This window comes from Typopeltis vanoorti, chromosome 1 (assembly GCF_054136105.1).
Source record: "Typopeltis vanoorti isolate ZY-2024b chromosome 1, IOZ_Tvanoo_1.0, whole genome shotgun sequence".
Lineage (NCBI taxonomy): Eukaryota > Metazoa > Arthropoda > Arachnida > Uropygi > Thelyphonidae > Typopeltis > Typopeltis vanoorti.
The window spans coordinates 145,509,200-145,525,001 of record NC_143549.1 but is presented as its reverse complement, the minus strand read 5'-3'; the positions used below and the strand labels follow the sequence as shown (position 1 = coordinate 145,525,001).

The window sequence follows — 15,802 nt, the reverse complement described above, 5'->3', positions numbered from 1 at the left end:
TTATCTATATGGATCATATTATGAAGGAAAGTGGTATTAAACCTGATATCAAAATTGGAGATGTTAATGTCAGCTCTTTGCTTTATGCAGATGATGTTATACTTCTAAATAAATCTGCTACAAGTCTGCAAAGATTCCCTGACTAAATTGAATAACTGTTTTAATAGATATGGTATGAAGGTCAGCAATAAAAAGACAAAGACAATGAATTAGGCAGAATCGTTGAAAATGTCAACTGTGTTGTGAATGGAGACCCTGTGGAACAAGTAAAACATTTCAGCTACTTAGGCACGATTTTTACTGAAGATGGTAAATTAAATATAGAAATAGACAACAGAATCAGCAAAGCTGGTATGGTAGAAAGTCAACTGAATAAATTCATATGGAATAAGAGAGAAATTAGTCAGAACACTAAATTAGCTTATACAAGACAGTGTTCAAACCAGTTTTAACTTATGGATCTGAGAGCTGGGTGAGAAGTAAAACACTTGACCAAAGACTAGAGACCACAGATATGAGAGTCCTGAGAAAGATTAGAGGCATGAATTGATGCCATCAATGGCAATATCATATTAAAAACGAGGATATTAGGAAATAACTTGACATTGTCAGCATCCAGGAATGCATTAGCAGAACTAATCTCAGATGGTATGGTCACTAAAACAGAATGGGCGATGAAAGATTAGCAAAACAAGTGTTCTCCGCCAGGTTGGCAGGAAAACGACCCAGAGGAAGACCAAGATATAGATGGATTGATACGGTACAAAGTTCCTTAGACGATAGAAATATAAGATCTGATAATGTTGGAGTCTTGACGAGTAACAGACTGATTTGGAGGAAAATTGTAGATAGGGAGTTAGTAATGATGTAAATTTTTCATGTAGTACTACCATATCCTGTACACCCCTTGAGGGTACATGGCAGGAATTTGATGGTGATGATGAACATGTTAATGCATTATCCATTTGTTATATAAAAAACACTAATTCTTAAAAAAGCATCAAATCGTTAAAAATTCTCACATTATATATATATATATATATATAAACAAAATAATTATTATAAATCTCTCAGGGGACCCTGTAACCCCTAGAGAGCGCGTCCCCTGGGTGGCGGATAGAGGAGCCCACCATGTGTGTGTGTGTGTTTATATATATATATGGTGGGGTGGTCCGAATATACTGAATAAGGACTCATGAACCAACAGGGCCAATCATCTTGATTGTAAGGGAAGCGGCACTCCCATGGACCCCTAGCTGAATCTACCCTCTCCTTCTTCTACTTTGAGGAAGACCCACTTACTTTAATCTTTCCTATAAGGCCTTATCAGCCAACTATTCTTACTTTATGACCCTTGTGCTATTAGAGTACTCGAGGGCCATGGGGTCTTTTCATTTCTGGCTTTACAACTATGTCCTCTCTATAAACCTTACTATATTTCTTCTATAATCTACCCTTTCCCCTTCAATATACCCTATTCCTCCTATGGGTTTAAATTCGGAAGAAGGCGAGTTCAGAAGCCTTAAGGTAGCAGCCCTACCACTGAACTATTCCATCGTCAGGCTAGTCCCCTGACATGGAGAACATAACCATACTTGTAAGCTGACAGAAAAAGATAATCAGATTGAATCTAAGGGAAACGACCCTGGAATGGAAAAGAGAAAACGAAAATGGAAACGACAAAATAGAATACACATAGCAAACTGGAATGTAAGAGGAATAGCATATAAAGAAATAGAATTAGACCAGTTATTAAATGAAAAAAATTTTAAAATAGCAGTAATCACTGAAACAAAAAAGAAATTAAAAGGAACTATGAGAACTGAAAATTTTAATGTGATATACAGTGGAGTCGACAGAGACCAAAGAGCACAAGCAGGAGTCATGATTTGGATCCATAACTCCCTTTCAAAATAGTTAAAACATTATAAATTATGGAATGAAAGAATAATAGAAGCTAGAATAAAAATAGATAGAGGCTATTTAACAATAATTGGTTTATATGCCCCAGAAGAAGGAAGAGAACAGGATAATATTGATTTTTATAATCAGCTACAAAATATATATAATAAAATAAATAAAAATGATTATGTAATTTTAGCAGGAGACTTAAATGCAAAAATTGGAAACACAAAAATTAATAATAATATAGGAATATATGGGGAACATACTCTAAACAGGAATGGTAAAAAATTGATTGACTTTGTAGTTTATAATAACCTAAAAATAATGAATTCCTTCTATAAACATAAAGACATACATAAATATACTTGGGATGGAAATCAATATTAGATTACTTCATATTAAATGAAAAGACATCAAAATTTTCACTAGATGTTAGACTTCACAGAGGATATGAAATAAGCAGTGACCACTTTCTTGTTAGAATAAAATTAAGATTACCACCTAAATGGCTACAAGTTACAAGAACAGAAAGAAAAATTGAAACATTTGTTTATAAAACTAGACTATTGAATGACACAAATTTACAATGGCTATATGAACAAAGAATTAACCAGTATCTAGATAAAATAAAACAAAATGAAGAAATAGAAATAGAATGGCTTAATATAAAAACGATACTAAATGCATCAGCAAATGAAAGCTTAGGAAAGACCAAAAAATTCAATAAAAGAAAAAAAACTGAAGATCTGGGATGATACAATCAAAGAAATAATCAAAAAGAAAAAAGAAGCCTATCACAAATGGTTAAGCAGTAAAAGATTAGAAGATGAAATAGAATATAAAAGAATAAGAGCCATAGCTAAAAGAGAAGTCAGAAAAAGACAGAGAATCATGGAATAAATTTGTTTCTAATTTAGAACATGATTTATATAAAATAAGACCCAATGTATATAAGATTTTGAAACACCTAAATGCAGATACCAAAGAAAACATAAAATTAAACACTGAATTGAAATTAGAAGAATTTCTAAATTACTACACAGAGCTGTGGACAGACAAATATTTTAAAAAAGACAACTGGCAAACAATTAACGAAAATGAAAAGGAAATAACTGAAGAAGAATTAGAAATCAGCCTGAAAGAAACAAGAAACGGAAAATCACCTGGAGAAGATAAGCTAGGTTCAGAACTATATAAATACGCAGGAACAAGATTCAAAGGAAGACTCTTATTATTTTTAAATAAAATTTACTCAACTGGTATGCCCCAATACAATGGAAAAAAGCAATTGTGATTCCTATCTTTAAGAAAGGTAATAGAGATGACCCTAAAAACTATAGAGGTATCAGTATACTAAATTCATGTTACAAAATATACAGCAGAATCTTAAATAACAAACTAATGAAATATTCCGAAAACTTTATTCTAGAGGTACAAAATGGATTTAGAAAAGGACGATCATGTATAGACCCAGCCTTCTGCCTAAAATTAATAATAGAGAAAAGAAGAGAATATAATTTAGAAACACATATTGCATTTATTGACTTTGAAAAAGCATTTGACAAAGTTAAAAGAAACATATTATTTAACATATTAAAAGAAAGACAAATACCAAATAATATCCTAAAAGCTGTCACAAGTATATATGAAAATAATCAAATACAAATAAGATTAAATCATGAGCTATCATATACAAGAGAGATAAACCAAGGGGTCCGACAGGGATGTCCCCTCTCAGCAACTCTTTTTAATATCTACTTAAATGAAATAATAATAAAATGGAGTAAAAATTTACATCAAGGAATTAAACTTTCACCTACAGTTAACTTAAACACTCTCCTCTTTGCAGACGACCAAATAATAATTACAAATTCTGAAGATAACTTACAGAAAGCTATTTTAAATCTAAATGAGATATCCAAAGATTATGGTATGATAATATCAACGGAAAAATCAAAAACTATGGTCTTTAAAGGACAAGATCCAGCAAGAACTAAAATAGTATTAGATAACAAGATCTTAGAACAGGTGAATACATTTAACTACCTAGGATGTATGATCACTTATGAAAATGAAAAAGATATAAACATAAAAATTGCAAAATATTTAAAAATAACAGGAGTAATTAACTCTATATTTAAACCAAACCTAGTTCAAAAACAAACCAGGCTAAAAGTATACAATACATTAGCCCTACCGGTCTTAATGTATGGAAGCGAAATCTGGACAATAAAACAAGAAGACAAACAAAGATTAACAACAGCAGAAATGAAGTTTATGAGAAAAACTGCAAAGTATACCCTATTTGATCACAAAAGAAATGAAGATATTATGAAAGAATTAAACCAAGAACCAGTAATTGAAAAAATTTAAAAATATAAACATAGATGGATAGAACACGTTCAAAGAATAAAAACAGAAAGATTACCAAAACAAGCCTTAAAGTACAAGCCATTAGGAAAAAGAAAACCAGGACGTCCTCTTAAACGATTCAATGATGACTTCTAAGGCCGGAACAGGCCATACTAGGCCTAAATCCTTGATATGTAAGATGATGATGATGATTATTATAAATTTCATTAATCTTCTTTTCAAATCTTGATTTATCTTCACCTTCACTTTCAAAATTTTCTGAATTTCATTTTTCATCAGAAACTGAGTCATTGCTGTCTTGAAATAAAAGTCATCCTCCGTACAGTCAAGAGAATTATTATGTCACACTTTCGAAAAGATTTTAATAATTACAGGTTTCACTTCTTCTGTGAACTCTTTACTGATTCGCACACTTGTGAAATTGTGGCCTTTCTCCTACCTGTAGATGTTTCCTCAAAATTTGTAGATTGCATCCAATTGACCCATTCCCCTCTTCAAATGGTTTGTTTATTGATACATCTAAAGTTCGAAGTGCAGAGGTGAGTCCTCCTGGGATTACAGATATTTTTGTGTTTATTTTGCAACGTTCATTCTTAACAGCTTTGGTTTTATGACATCTAAACTGATCTTATACTAACAAAGCAAGTTTCTGATATAAACTGCCATGACATCCTGCCAACACCTTTATCCATAACTTCATTCATCCATCCTTTTGTACAAGTATGAATGTAGACTGCTTTGGGAAGTTTTTCTATGGGCATTGTTTTTCTTTTAAAAATTAAAAAAAAAAAAGGTGGTAATTTTGTTCCATCTGCACAGCACAACAAAACAACAGTAACTTATAGCGGATTTTTATCATGACTAGAAGTTTTAACAATAATATTTTTTTTACTTCTGGAGTCAACAATCTTGTTCAAAAGCACTTCATCCATATTAGCTATCTGTGAAAGATTAAAATTGTGTTGTTTTCTAGTATTTATGATGAATCTGTAAAATGAAATAATATCATTTTCGAATTCGTCTAGCATTTTTTGATAGTTTTGTTTTTGCACGCATGCATAAATCATTTCTCTTCATAAATCTAAAGCAACATTCTGGCAACAACTCTGTAAAATCGATTATATCTCTTTCTCTTGCCAATACAGTTGTCCCCTCTTATCAGCACATTTGGTTACCACGGTTTCATTTACCTGCAGTCAACCATGGTTCAAAAATATTAAATGGAAAACTCCAGAAATAAACAATTCATAAGTTTTTAAATTGTACACCATTCTATGTAGCATGATGAAATTTTGTGGTGTCCTACCTAGGACATGAATTGCCCTTTGTCCGGTGTATCCACGATGTACTGTATATATGCTACCCACCTGTTAGTCACTTAGTAGCCTTTTCGGTTATCAGATCAACTGTCGTGGTATCGCAGTGCTTTTGTTCAAATAACCCTTATTTTACTTAATGGCCCCAAAGCATACGAGTAGTCATGCTGGCAATTTGGATATGCCAAAGAGAAACCTTGCTTCTCTTTGTACTTCCTTTAAGTGAAAAGGTGAAAGTTCTGGACCTCATAAGGAAAGGAAAAAAAAAACAGTACGCTGAGGTTGCTAAGATTCCATTCACATAACTTTTATTACAGTATATTGTTATAACTGTTCTAGTTTATTAGTCATTGCTTTATAAATTAGGCATTATCATAGGCATATATAGGAAAAAACAGTATGCAGGTATTCCTTGCTTAAAGCGGTGTTTTGTTTAACGCAGGATTTGACTAAAGCGCCAAATTAATTGTGGCAATCCCTTGATATATACGCAGCAAGAGTTTTGATTAACGTGCCATTAACCCTGTGGAGCTCGCAGCTGATCTGACAGACACATGCAAAATGTTTAATATAAATATTCGTACACAATTCAGTGTATAGCTTGCAGGTCATGAGTAGTGTGCATTCATATGTCATGAGTGATATTCTGCAATGTTTTTTGCTCTCAGTTTGGTTTAACACGTTATGTAAAGGTTTGTCATATTTGACAGTAAATTGTATCTGAGAGACAGCTTGACCTCCGATGTCAATATAGTATGGTTTAGTTTTTTTTTTTTATTCTTTGTTCAATAATTTCTAGATTGTAACTGAAAATAAATAAACCATCATGTATTACTGAAATAGAGAGCCAAAGGCTTATTTACCATACATGTCCTCTAGGAAATGTGCTTTACATTAAGTAAAATACTAAAGAAAGTGATCTGGAGCTTACTCCACCTTTACTACACATTGCCCACAAGGTTGCTTATGCTCGCATCCACCGAAACTTTTAGTTTCTATATATTCGGCATGAAACTCTTGTAGTTTCTATATTCGGCCCATCAGGCAGGACATAAGTCGATACATTAAATCAACAGAGTTATAGGGGTTAGGGACTTAACCGAATAAGTATACTCTCATTTTTTTTAATTTTTAAAGGTTATTATAAAACTGTACTGTGTTACTGCCACTATAAAACAGGAGAATAATCACCCAAATCTTCCTCCACAATCACATCTTCATTACCTTCCCTGTGTGAATGATCAGGCTGTGGCTCTTCTGGTGTAACCTTTGTTTTTTTTTGATGAAAATGTCCAATGTGTTTTGCTTATTCCTCTTCTTCTTTTCATCATAAATTTGTTCATAGCAAGCAAATGCATCATATAATTTCGTTTCTATTATTAAGTAGCATTCAACATTGGAGTCCATGTCTTCAGCCATTTTGAGAACATTGCTAACTGCAAAGAACATTTCTGCAAGACCCTTCAGTGTAAATTGTTTAACTACCTCTTCCTGTTTCTCTTTTCCTCTTCTGCAACAGTTGTTCCTCCAGTCCGACCAACTGGAGGAACAACTGTCAATTGGTCAACTCTTCAGGGAGACTTTCTATGAGTTGAATTATGTCGTCATCATCATCATCCACTTCGAGATTCAGATTGTTTGCTAAGCCCACTATTACAAACTTCCAAAATCATGTACAAACCTTTTTTTCCATATGCCACTCATACATTGAGAGAACACTTCATCCCAAGCCACAGCAATATTTTCAAGAGTATGATAAATATTGAATGTTTTCCAGAATTGCATAAGAATCTGGTCATTTCCTTCAGTAGCAGAAATGGCTTGTGAAAAAAGTTCTCCATAGATAATAAGCCTTAAACACTGCAAGAACTTCCTGATCCATTGGTTGGATCAATGAAGTAGTGTTTCGAGAGAGAAACATGACCTTGAACTTGGTAAAGATCACTAATATAAGATGGATGACCTGGAACATTATCTAGAATTAATAAAATTTTAAATTCTACATTTTCTTTCACACAATAGCTTTTTATTTCACCCGCATAACAGTTGATTAATGCATCCTCAAACAATTTTTGAGTCATCCACGACTCCCAGTTCAAACTGGGAGTATACATGGGACATGAGGTGGAATGATTACGGATGTTAAAACATGCTGGAACTAACTGTCTGATGTGGTTTCAACATTTCTAAGACAACCTACATTTTCATAACAGACTCTTAAAGACACCGGTAGTTCAAATTTAGATTCGTGGATTCTCACTGTGGCATATCACAAATGATTTCAGTTTATATCCAGCCACATTACCCGTAACAGAAAAATTAACAGACTCTTAAAGACACCGGACAAAAAAACAAACCCCAACTCAACATCACCAGAGTTAAAGATCGGTACTATCAACATAAGAAGCCTGAATGGCAAAGACATGGAGCTAGCTTAGGAATTAGATAAGTACCAGATCGACATAATAGGGGTGACTGAAACAAAAAAGATCAAAACTGGTGAGATCTTTCTGAGCAATAAATACAAAATGTTATATTCAGGCAATGACAATCAAGGAAAAGAAGGGGTATCCATAGTATTCAACACAAAATACGAGGCTAATCTTCTTGAATGGCAGTCAGTCTAAAGTAGAGTAATGTGGGCAAATATGAGAATGGGGAACTGGACAATGAGACTTATTTGTGCCTATGGTCCCACAGAAGGTTCTACTAAGGTAGAAGTGGAGGAATTTTTTGAGGCTTTAGGAAAAGCAACTGACACAATGAAAAAGGAAAGGTTGGTCCTTGTTGGCGATCTAAATAGCAGAGTAGGAAATGATTGTGAGACATACAAAAATATTTTGGGAAAATTTGGAGAAAAGAGCAAAGCTAATAATAATGGCAAATATCTGTTGATTTCTGCTCAGGACACATACTGGTTATTACTAACACCATGTTCCAACATAAAAAGGTGCACAAAATCACACGGAGAGAAGAGGCAAGGTATAAGAAAAGTCTCATTGACTATGTTATTGTTGATAGTGATGTTTTCTCCCTGGTGCAGGACAACAGAGGTACAGAGGATTTGAAATTGGAAGTGATCACTATTTAGTCTTGAGCAGGATAAAATTGAATTTCATATTGAAAAGAATGACATGTAAGAAAGTTTTAAAGCGAATAAAAGTTGAGCAGCTCTCAGATGTGAACTGTAGATTAAAATACACAAAGATTATTGAAGAAAAAATGAAAGAGTTTGAGAACAGGAATCAAGCCTTGGAGATTTAGTGGCAAACTCTGAAAAAAACATCGATTGATTCAGCCAGAGAGGCATGTGGTGAGGTTGTCTGCAAGGATAAAAAAATTAGAACTCTGTGGTGGACACAGGAAGTTAAAGAGGCAGTGAAGGAAAAGAAGAAAGCATATCAAAAGTTTCTGTCAAATAAGTCAGCGTGTGCTCTTAGAGAATATAGAGACAAATGCAAGAATGCTAAACACTGTGTAAAACTAGCTAAACAAAAGTCACGGGAGGACTTTGGCAAGAATATAGAAAATAATTATCAAGAAGGTGGCAAAATATTCTGAAGGTTGTTGAAGAAGCTTAGGAATGGAGGAAAGAGTGCTGTAAAAGGAATTAGAGATGATAAAGGTGACATGAAAATGGGAGAAAAAGATATCCTTGAAGTATGAAGTAATTACTTTGAAAAAACTGCTAAATGAAACAAGCAGTGATGATAGCACAGTGGTAAAAAACACTGACCAGGTATGCAGTCAGGAATACATATCCATACTTGAAGTAAAAAAAGCCATGAAAGGCTTTTTTTACTTCAAGTAAATGTGGAAAGGCAGCAGGAGTAGATGATATTCGACCAGAAATGCTGAAGTATGGTGGTATAAGAGTCTTACAGTGGCTGTACTGCATAGTTCAGAATGCCTGGACAGAGGGACAAATTCCCGATGATTGGAGTAGAGCTCTCATAGCACCAATATATAAAAAGGGAAATAAAACTGAATGTGAGAATTACAGAGGTATTTCCCTACTGAGTGTTCCTGGCAAGATCTATGCAAGTATACTTGAGAAACGGTTGAAAAGAATTGTGGAAGAAAAGCTTGGTGAAGAACAAGCTGGATTCAGGCCAGATAGGGGCTGTCAGGATCAGATCTTCACTTTACGACAAATAGTTGAGAAAGCATGGGAATATAACAAAGATCTGTATTTAAGTTTTGTCGATTTGGAAAAGGCATATGACAAGGTTTAAAGAGAGAAGCTATTCAATACACTGAAGTTATATGGTGTCAATGGGGCATTATATCAAGCAATACTTAGTCTTTATTTGAATTGTAAGTCAGCAGTTAGAATAGAAGGAAGTACAGGAAGATGGTTTAATGTTAATCTGGTGTGAGAAAAGGATGTACATTATCCCCTCTGTTATTCATTATCTATATGGATCACATTATGAAGGAAAGTGGTATTAAACATAATATCAAAATTGGAGATGTTAATGTCAGCTCTTTGCTTTATGCGGATGATGTTATTCTTCTAAATAAATCTGCTACAAGTCTGCAAGATTCCATGACTAAATTGAATAGCTGTTGTAATAGATATGGTATGAAGGTCAACAATAAAAAGACAAAGACAATGAAAATAGGCAGAATCATTGAAAATGTCAACTGTGTTGTGTGAATGTAGAACCTGTGGAACAAGTAAAACATTTCAGCTACTTAGCACGATTTTTACTGAAGATGGTAAATTAAATATAGAAATAGACAACAGAATCAGCAAAGCTGGTATGGTGGGAAGTTCAATTGAATAAATTCATATGGAATAAGAGAGAAATTAGTCGGAACACTAAATTAGCTGTATACAAGACAGTGTTCAAACCAGTTTTAACTTATGGATCTGAGAGCTGGGTCAGAAGTAAAACACTTGACCAAAGACTAGAGAACACAGATATGAGAGTCCTGAGAAAGATTATAGGCATGATCAGAACATAATGGCAATATCATATTAAAAACGAGGATATTAGGAAAGAACTTGACATTGTCGGCATCCAGGAATGCGTTAGCAGAGCTAATCTCAGTGGTATGGTCACTTAAACAGAATGGGCGAGGAAAGATTAGCAAAACAAGTGTTCTCTGCCAGGTTGGCAGCAAAACGACCCAGAGGAAGACCAAGATATAGGTGGATTGATGCAGTCCAAAGTGCCTTAAAACGATAGAAATATAAGATCTGATAATGTTGGATTCTTGACAAGTAACAGACTGATTTGGAGGAAAATTGTAGATAGGAAGTTAGTAATGATGTAATTTTTGTCATGTAGTACTATCTTATCCTGTACACCCCTTGAGGGTACATGGCAGGAATTTGATGATGATGATGATAAAGACACTGGTAGTTCAAATTTAGATTCATGGATTCTCACTGTGGCATATCACAAATGATTTCAGTTTATATCCAGCCACATTACCCATAACAGAATTGGGCATTAAGAGCTTTGAAACACTGTATAGATTTTAGCTTTTTGTGGATGAATGTCTGCTCTAGCATTTTTTCCCGAAACAAGAACGTCTCATCCGTATTAAATATTTACTGTGGCAAATAATTTCCTCCATAATAATTTTATCCAATTTTTCCACAAACTCCTTGGCAGCCTTCTCAGCACATGTAGATTCCCATACATTTTCACATTATGCAGCGCAAAACGCATCTTGAATCTCATGAACCAACCAGAAGAAGCATTGAATTCATAGTCATAATTGGATTCTGCTTTCTCCTTCAACATGTTGAAGAGACTTTGTGCCTTAGCAGTTATGGTCACAGTGCTGAGGGGGTATGCGCTTTTGGTTTTCGAGTCCTCTATCCATGATGCAAGTAGCTTTTCCATATCACCTATAGGACAAATGTAACTGTATGCTTCCATTAAATCACGATTTAATGGAAACATACAGTTACATTTGTTCTTCGTAAAATCCAAGGGTTATAAATGAAATTTAAAAATAATAATATTCTGTTTACTAGTTTAAATGCCTGACCATAAACAACTGCACAACTATTCAAACTGATCACGCATTGCCAACAAGCGATAACTGCACATACATAAAAAATTGGTGTATAAGATGCACAGATTTATAAGATGCATTCTAATTTTCAGATAAATTTTAGGTGCATAAAAGTGTGTCTTATAAGGCAAAAAATACAGTAAGTATTTAGACTTTTAACTATACACAAGTCTTTTACAACAAAAACTAAAAATGAACTGGGACATGAGGTGGAATGATTATGGATGTTAAAACATGCTGGAACTCACTGCCTGATATGGTTGCAACATTTCTAAGACAACCTACATTTTCATAACAGACTCTTAAAGACACCAGTACTTCAAATTTAATCAAATACTTCAACATTCAACTGATGCACGATTTAAATAATTCCCTAATGCCGATAAAATTAAAAGCATTTTGTAGACAAGATGCAATGTTACTTTCATCCAATTTCTTGTTAACTTCATGTTAATTAACAAGAAATCTGATGAACTTATGATGACTTAAGCCAAGAATTGTTATGGTAACTAAATAAAAGATCCCAGAAATGTTGGCTTATACAATCTTTTGGGGTAGTTTTACAAATGACTGATATATTACCAACAAAACAGATCTTGAATTTTGCAACAGAAACAATGAACTTTTTTTTTCTGGTGAAAGTAATGAATTGTAATGAAAACAAGGAAAATTAAAATATTCTTGAGACTAATAAGGAAAAAATGTTAACAATGGAAAAGTAACTTTTAGAAAATGCCAAAAATTCTTTAGTGTTACAACTCTCAGTGACCAATAAATTTTATAAGTTGAACTTGGAGAAATATGGAAAAATTATATCAAGGTTTGCTAACAAGGTTAATATCAATATATTCTGAAAGAATATTTTTAGTTAAAACAAACTTTTGCACAAAAGTTTGTTTAAAATTGTCATTTATCTTTGGATGTATTAGTTTTTCTTAATTTTATTCTTTTGAAAAAAAAAAAAGTGATATATATTTAGAATTAAAAATGGTTATTTCTTTTTCATACATCTTTTTCTTGAATGAAACATAAAAACACGTTCCATTTTACACACAGTTAAACTCCAAAAAAATACATGAATGTAAACATGAATAATCCTACATCTTTGTTCTCAATTTTTTTATGTGACATTTATTTAAAATGAGGTTTTTATTTATATGTATTTAAAATGAAGCCAATTAAAAATGGAGTGGGATTAAATAGAGTAAACTTAATTTTCATCAATTAAATTTAATTTACAAATGTAAAGTATTTATGATCAACTTATTTTTTAAAAAAATAATTATTTTAATTTATCAAATAAAGGTGGCATTGTCTAAGTTTATAAAACTTCAAAATATTATTTTTAAGTTTGATAAACTCCAACTTGTCATCTAGGTTAGACTCTGCCTCTGTCTCAAAAGTCTTCCCAAAAGTGGGATTGTGATCTCATTTGTTGGTTAGAGAAAAAGTATACTAACCACTCAGCTAACCAGTCCAGCAATTGCATCACTATTATTTATTATATATATTACTGTATTTACTCGAAATTAACAACATATCTTATGAAAAGAATAAATTCAACTTACAAACACATTTCCAATAAACGCATTATGTTGATAAGTTAGGTTCACTCATATTTAGCACCTAAACAATCTGAAACACACATTTTGCTAAAGAAGACTTCCATCTTGTGTGCAAAGTGAAACTCATAACCCAACAACAGTGTTCAGTTATTAGAATAATCAAACAATACATACCTTCTAGAGAGAGAGAAGATAAGAACTAGGCTTCAGGATTAGAGCAGATCACATTTTGGATATAAAAATTCACAGGAATCTCTTCAACTGAGCCATACTTAATTTAAGCTAAGATTGGATTTATACTGCACTAAAGCTGGCCTGACTGGCCGAGTAGTTAGCGCATCCGCTCTCCAGTCAAAAGGCTGCAGGTTTGAATCCCGCTGTGGGCATGGATGTTTGTGATTGTCTGTGGAAATAGTAGTGGTGGGGGGACAGTAGATGGCGTTGGTGGATTGAGTAGTGTAGACAGTGAGTTGTAGAGTAGAAGCCCTCCCTCGATGAGTCTTCGGACTCCCTGGAGGTGTCACATAATAATAATAATACAAAAAATTTGTTTATTCTCTGATAGAACCCATTTCTGATTCTGCTATTGCATTTGGCTATGCTATGCTATGAAAATACAAAAAAAGTTCAGGATTGCACAGAGAATACCTTTATTTATTGAATAATTCGCTAATTATTGAATGAATAATAATTGAATAATTGAAAAATGAGTGTATCTGCTAACCAAGTGGTTAGCTTATCTGCTCTCCAGCCAAAAGGCCATGAGTTCGAATCCAAGCATGGGCATGGATGTTTGTGATTTTCTTTGGAAATACTAGTGGTGGTGGTCAGCGATAGATGCTGTTGGTGTAGTTGTGGTCAGTTGGTGGGGCTCAATGAGTCTTTGGATTCACTGGAGGTGTCAAATAATAATAATGATAATTATCTGAATAATACTCAATAAATCAGTATTTCAACTGTGTGCTTGTTAAATTATGTCATAAGGTAAACTATTGAGTTCAGAAAAAATATGGAAATTAAAGTTAAACTTTTCTATAGTGAAACCCATATTCAACACACATGGGATATAAGAGAACTCTTCTTTTTAGATGTTTTTTTTTTATTGAGGCTCAAAAGATATATTTCTTGTGGACTACTATTAGCTATTCTTAATTATACACATATGTATTCTGGAGCTAGTTTAAAGTTAAATGTGTATACTAATTCAGCTTATGATGGATTTATTGCTCACTATAATAAGCATATTTGATTTCATTGCTTGTGTAGATCTTCAATCCTTGGGGGGAAGTAACAATAAGAACAGCTGATGTTTCAGTAGACTTCTAATGGTAAGAAGTTTATTTTCTAATTATACTAGAGAGAGTAATGACTAAGAAGAGGGTCTCAGCAGTGATTTGACTTACTTATCTCTGAAGCAGAAGTGTTGGTCATATTTTTTATTATTTTGTTTTTTAAGCACTAAATGTCACAACTAAAAAAAATAAAAATTTTTATTTTATTATATTTGCAAATAAATGAAAGTTGAATTAAAAGAACTATACTGCTCTACTACTTTTAAGTAGAGTGGAAATTGTCTCCTGCTTTTCAGTTTAGGGGAAAAAGCGAGAGACAAGCTTTTACTTAAACCTATAAAAATCCACATACAGAATGTAAAAGTTCAACCAGTAGTACCTACACACACACACAATTTCTTTTATGCAGTTTTTTGTATGTTTGTTTGTTAAATTGAGAATTCTGCCTAATCTAAGATTCAAATTCAACTATCACGTTTGAAATTTTACTTATATAAATGTTTTACTTGTCCTGAAGTGTATGTTATATTTTTAAGTTGTCTTGATAAAGATTGTTGCAAGCATGATTAAAATAAATAGCAAACCATAACCAAAACATTACAGTCAAATCCCAAGGATATGAATCTATGAACTTTCAAATGCAATACTATTTTTATTCTCATTCAAAAACATTTTAAAGACTATCGAAATATACTTTACTCAATTTAATTTTTAGAGGGAATAAAGAATACTTTACCAATTCAACTGCTGGGATTTTAACTCTATCCCTTTTTTGAAATCCCGAATGCTGATATCCTTCTCTTGCTGAATTTCGAAAAAACCACCTACTGTTGTGATGTTTAGTTGTTTGATGATGATAAAAATTTCTACTACCTTGAGAAAAGTGGATGGCCTGTTCAGATGATGAAAATCTAGGTTTGGCTTTTACTTCCCATTTTGAATAAATACTCTGTAAATTTTGTATCAGTTCCACCATTATAATTCTGTTAAAAAAAAATTATATACATACACATATGGAATGTAGTTCATATGGCTAATTAATATCAAAAGGAAAAAATTCACCTATTATTTTGGATTTAATGGCAACTAGTTTTTATCCTTCTATGAAAGACATCAGGTGCAAATATGCAGAAGAAAAACTTCAAACAGATAACAGTAATTTATATTATTGTAAAAAAAAAAAAAAAAAGTTAAGCTTTGAAACTATTCCTGATCTGCTGGCATTGCTGAAAATGTGTGAGTTTCATTTACAGAAAGGTTAATAAGCTGTAGTTTACATTCAGACAGTTGGAGTTAAGCCTGATTTTGGTAGAAT

At 32.9% G+C, this 15,802-nt stretch overlaps 1 protein-coding gene across 4 annotated transcripts in view; it reads right to left on the bottom strand.

Moving 5' to 3' along the window:
- Positions 1–15,802, bottom strand: part of LOC150110513 (glycerol-3-phosphate acyltransferase 1, mitochondrial-like) — a 297,539-nt gene that overhangs the window by 238,723 nt on the left and 43,014 nt on the right. For all 4 annotated transcript variants that reach the window (XM_090394365.1, XM_090394374.1, XM_090394356.1 and 1 more), the window contains exon 2: positions 15,224–15,470. In XM_090394365.1, coding sequence (XP_090250491.1) covers positions 15,224–15,463 — 240 coding nt within the window. In that variant the 5' untranslated portion in view covers positions 15,464–15,470. The remainder of the gene's footprint in view (positions 1–15,223; positions 15,471–15,802) is intronic.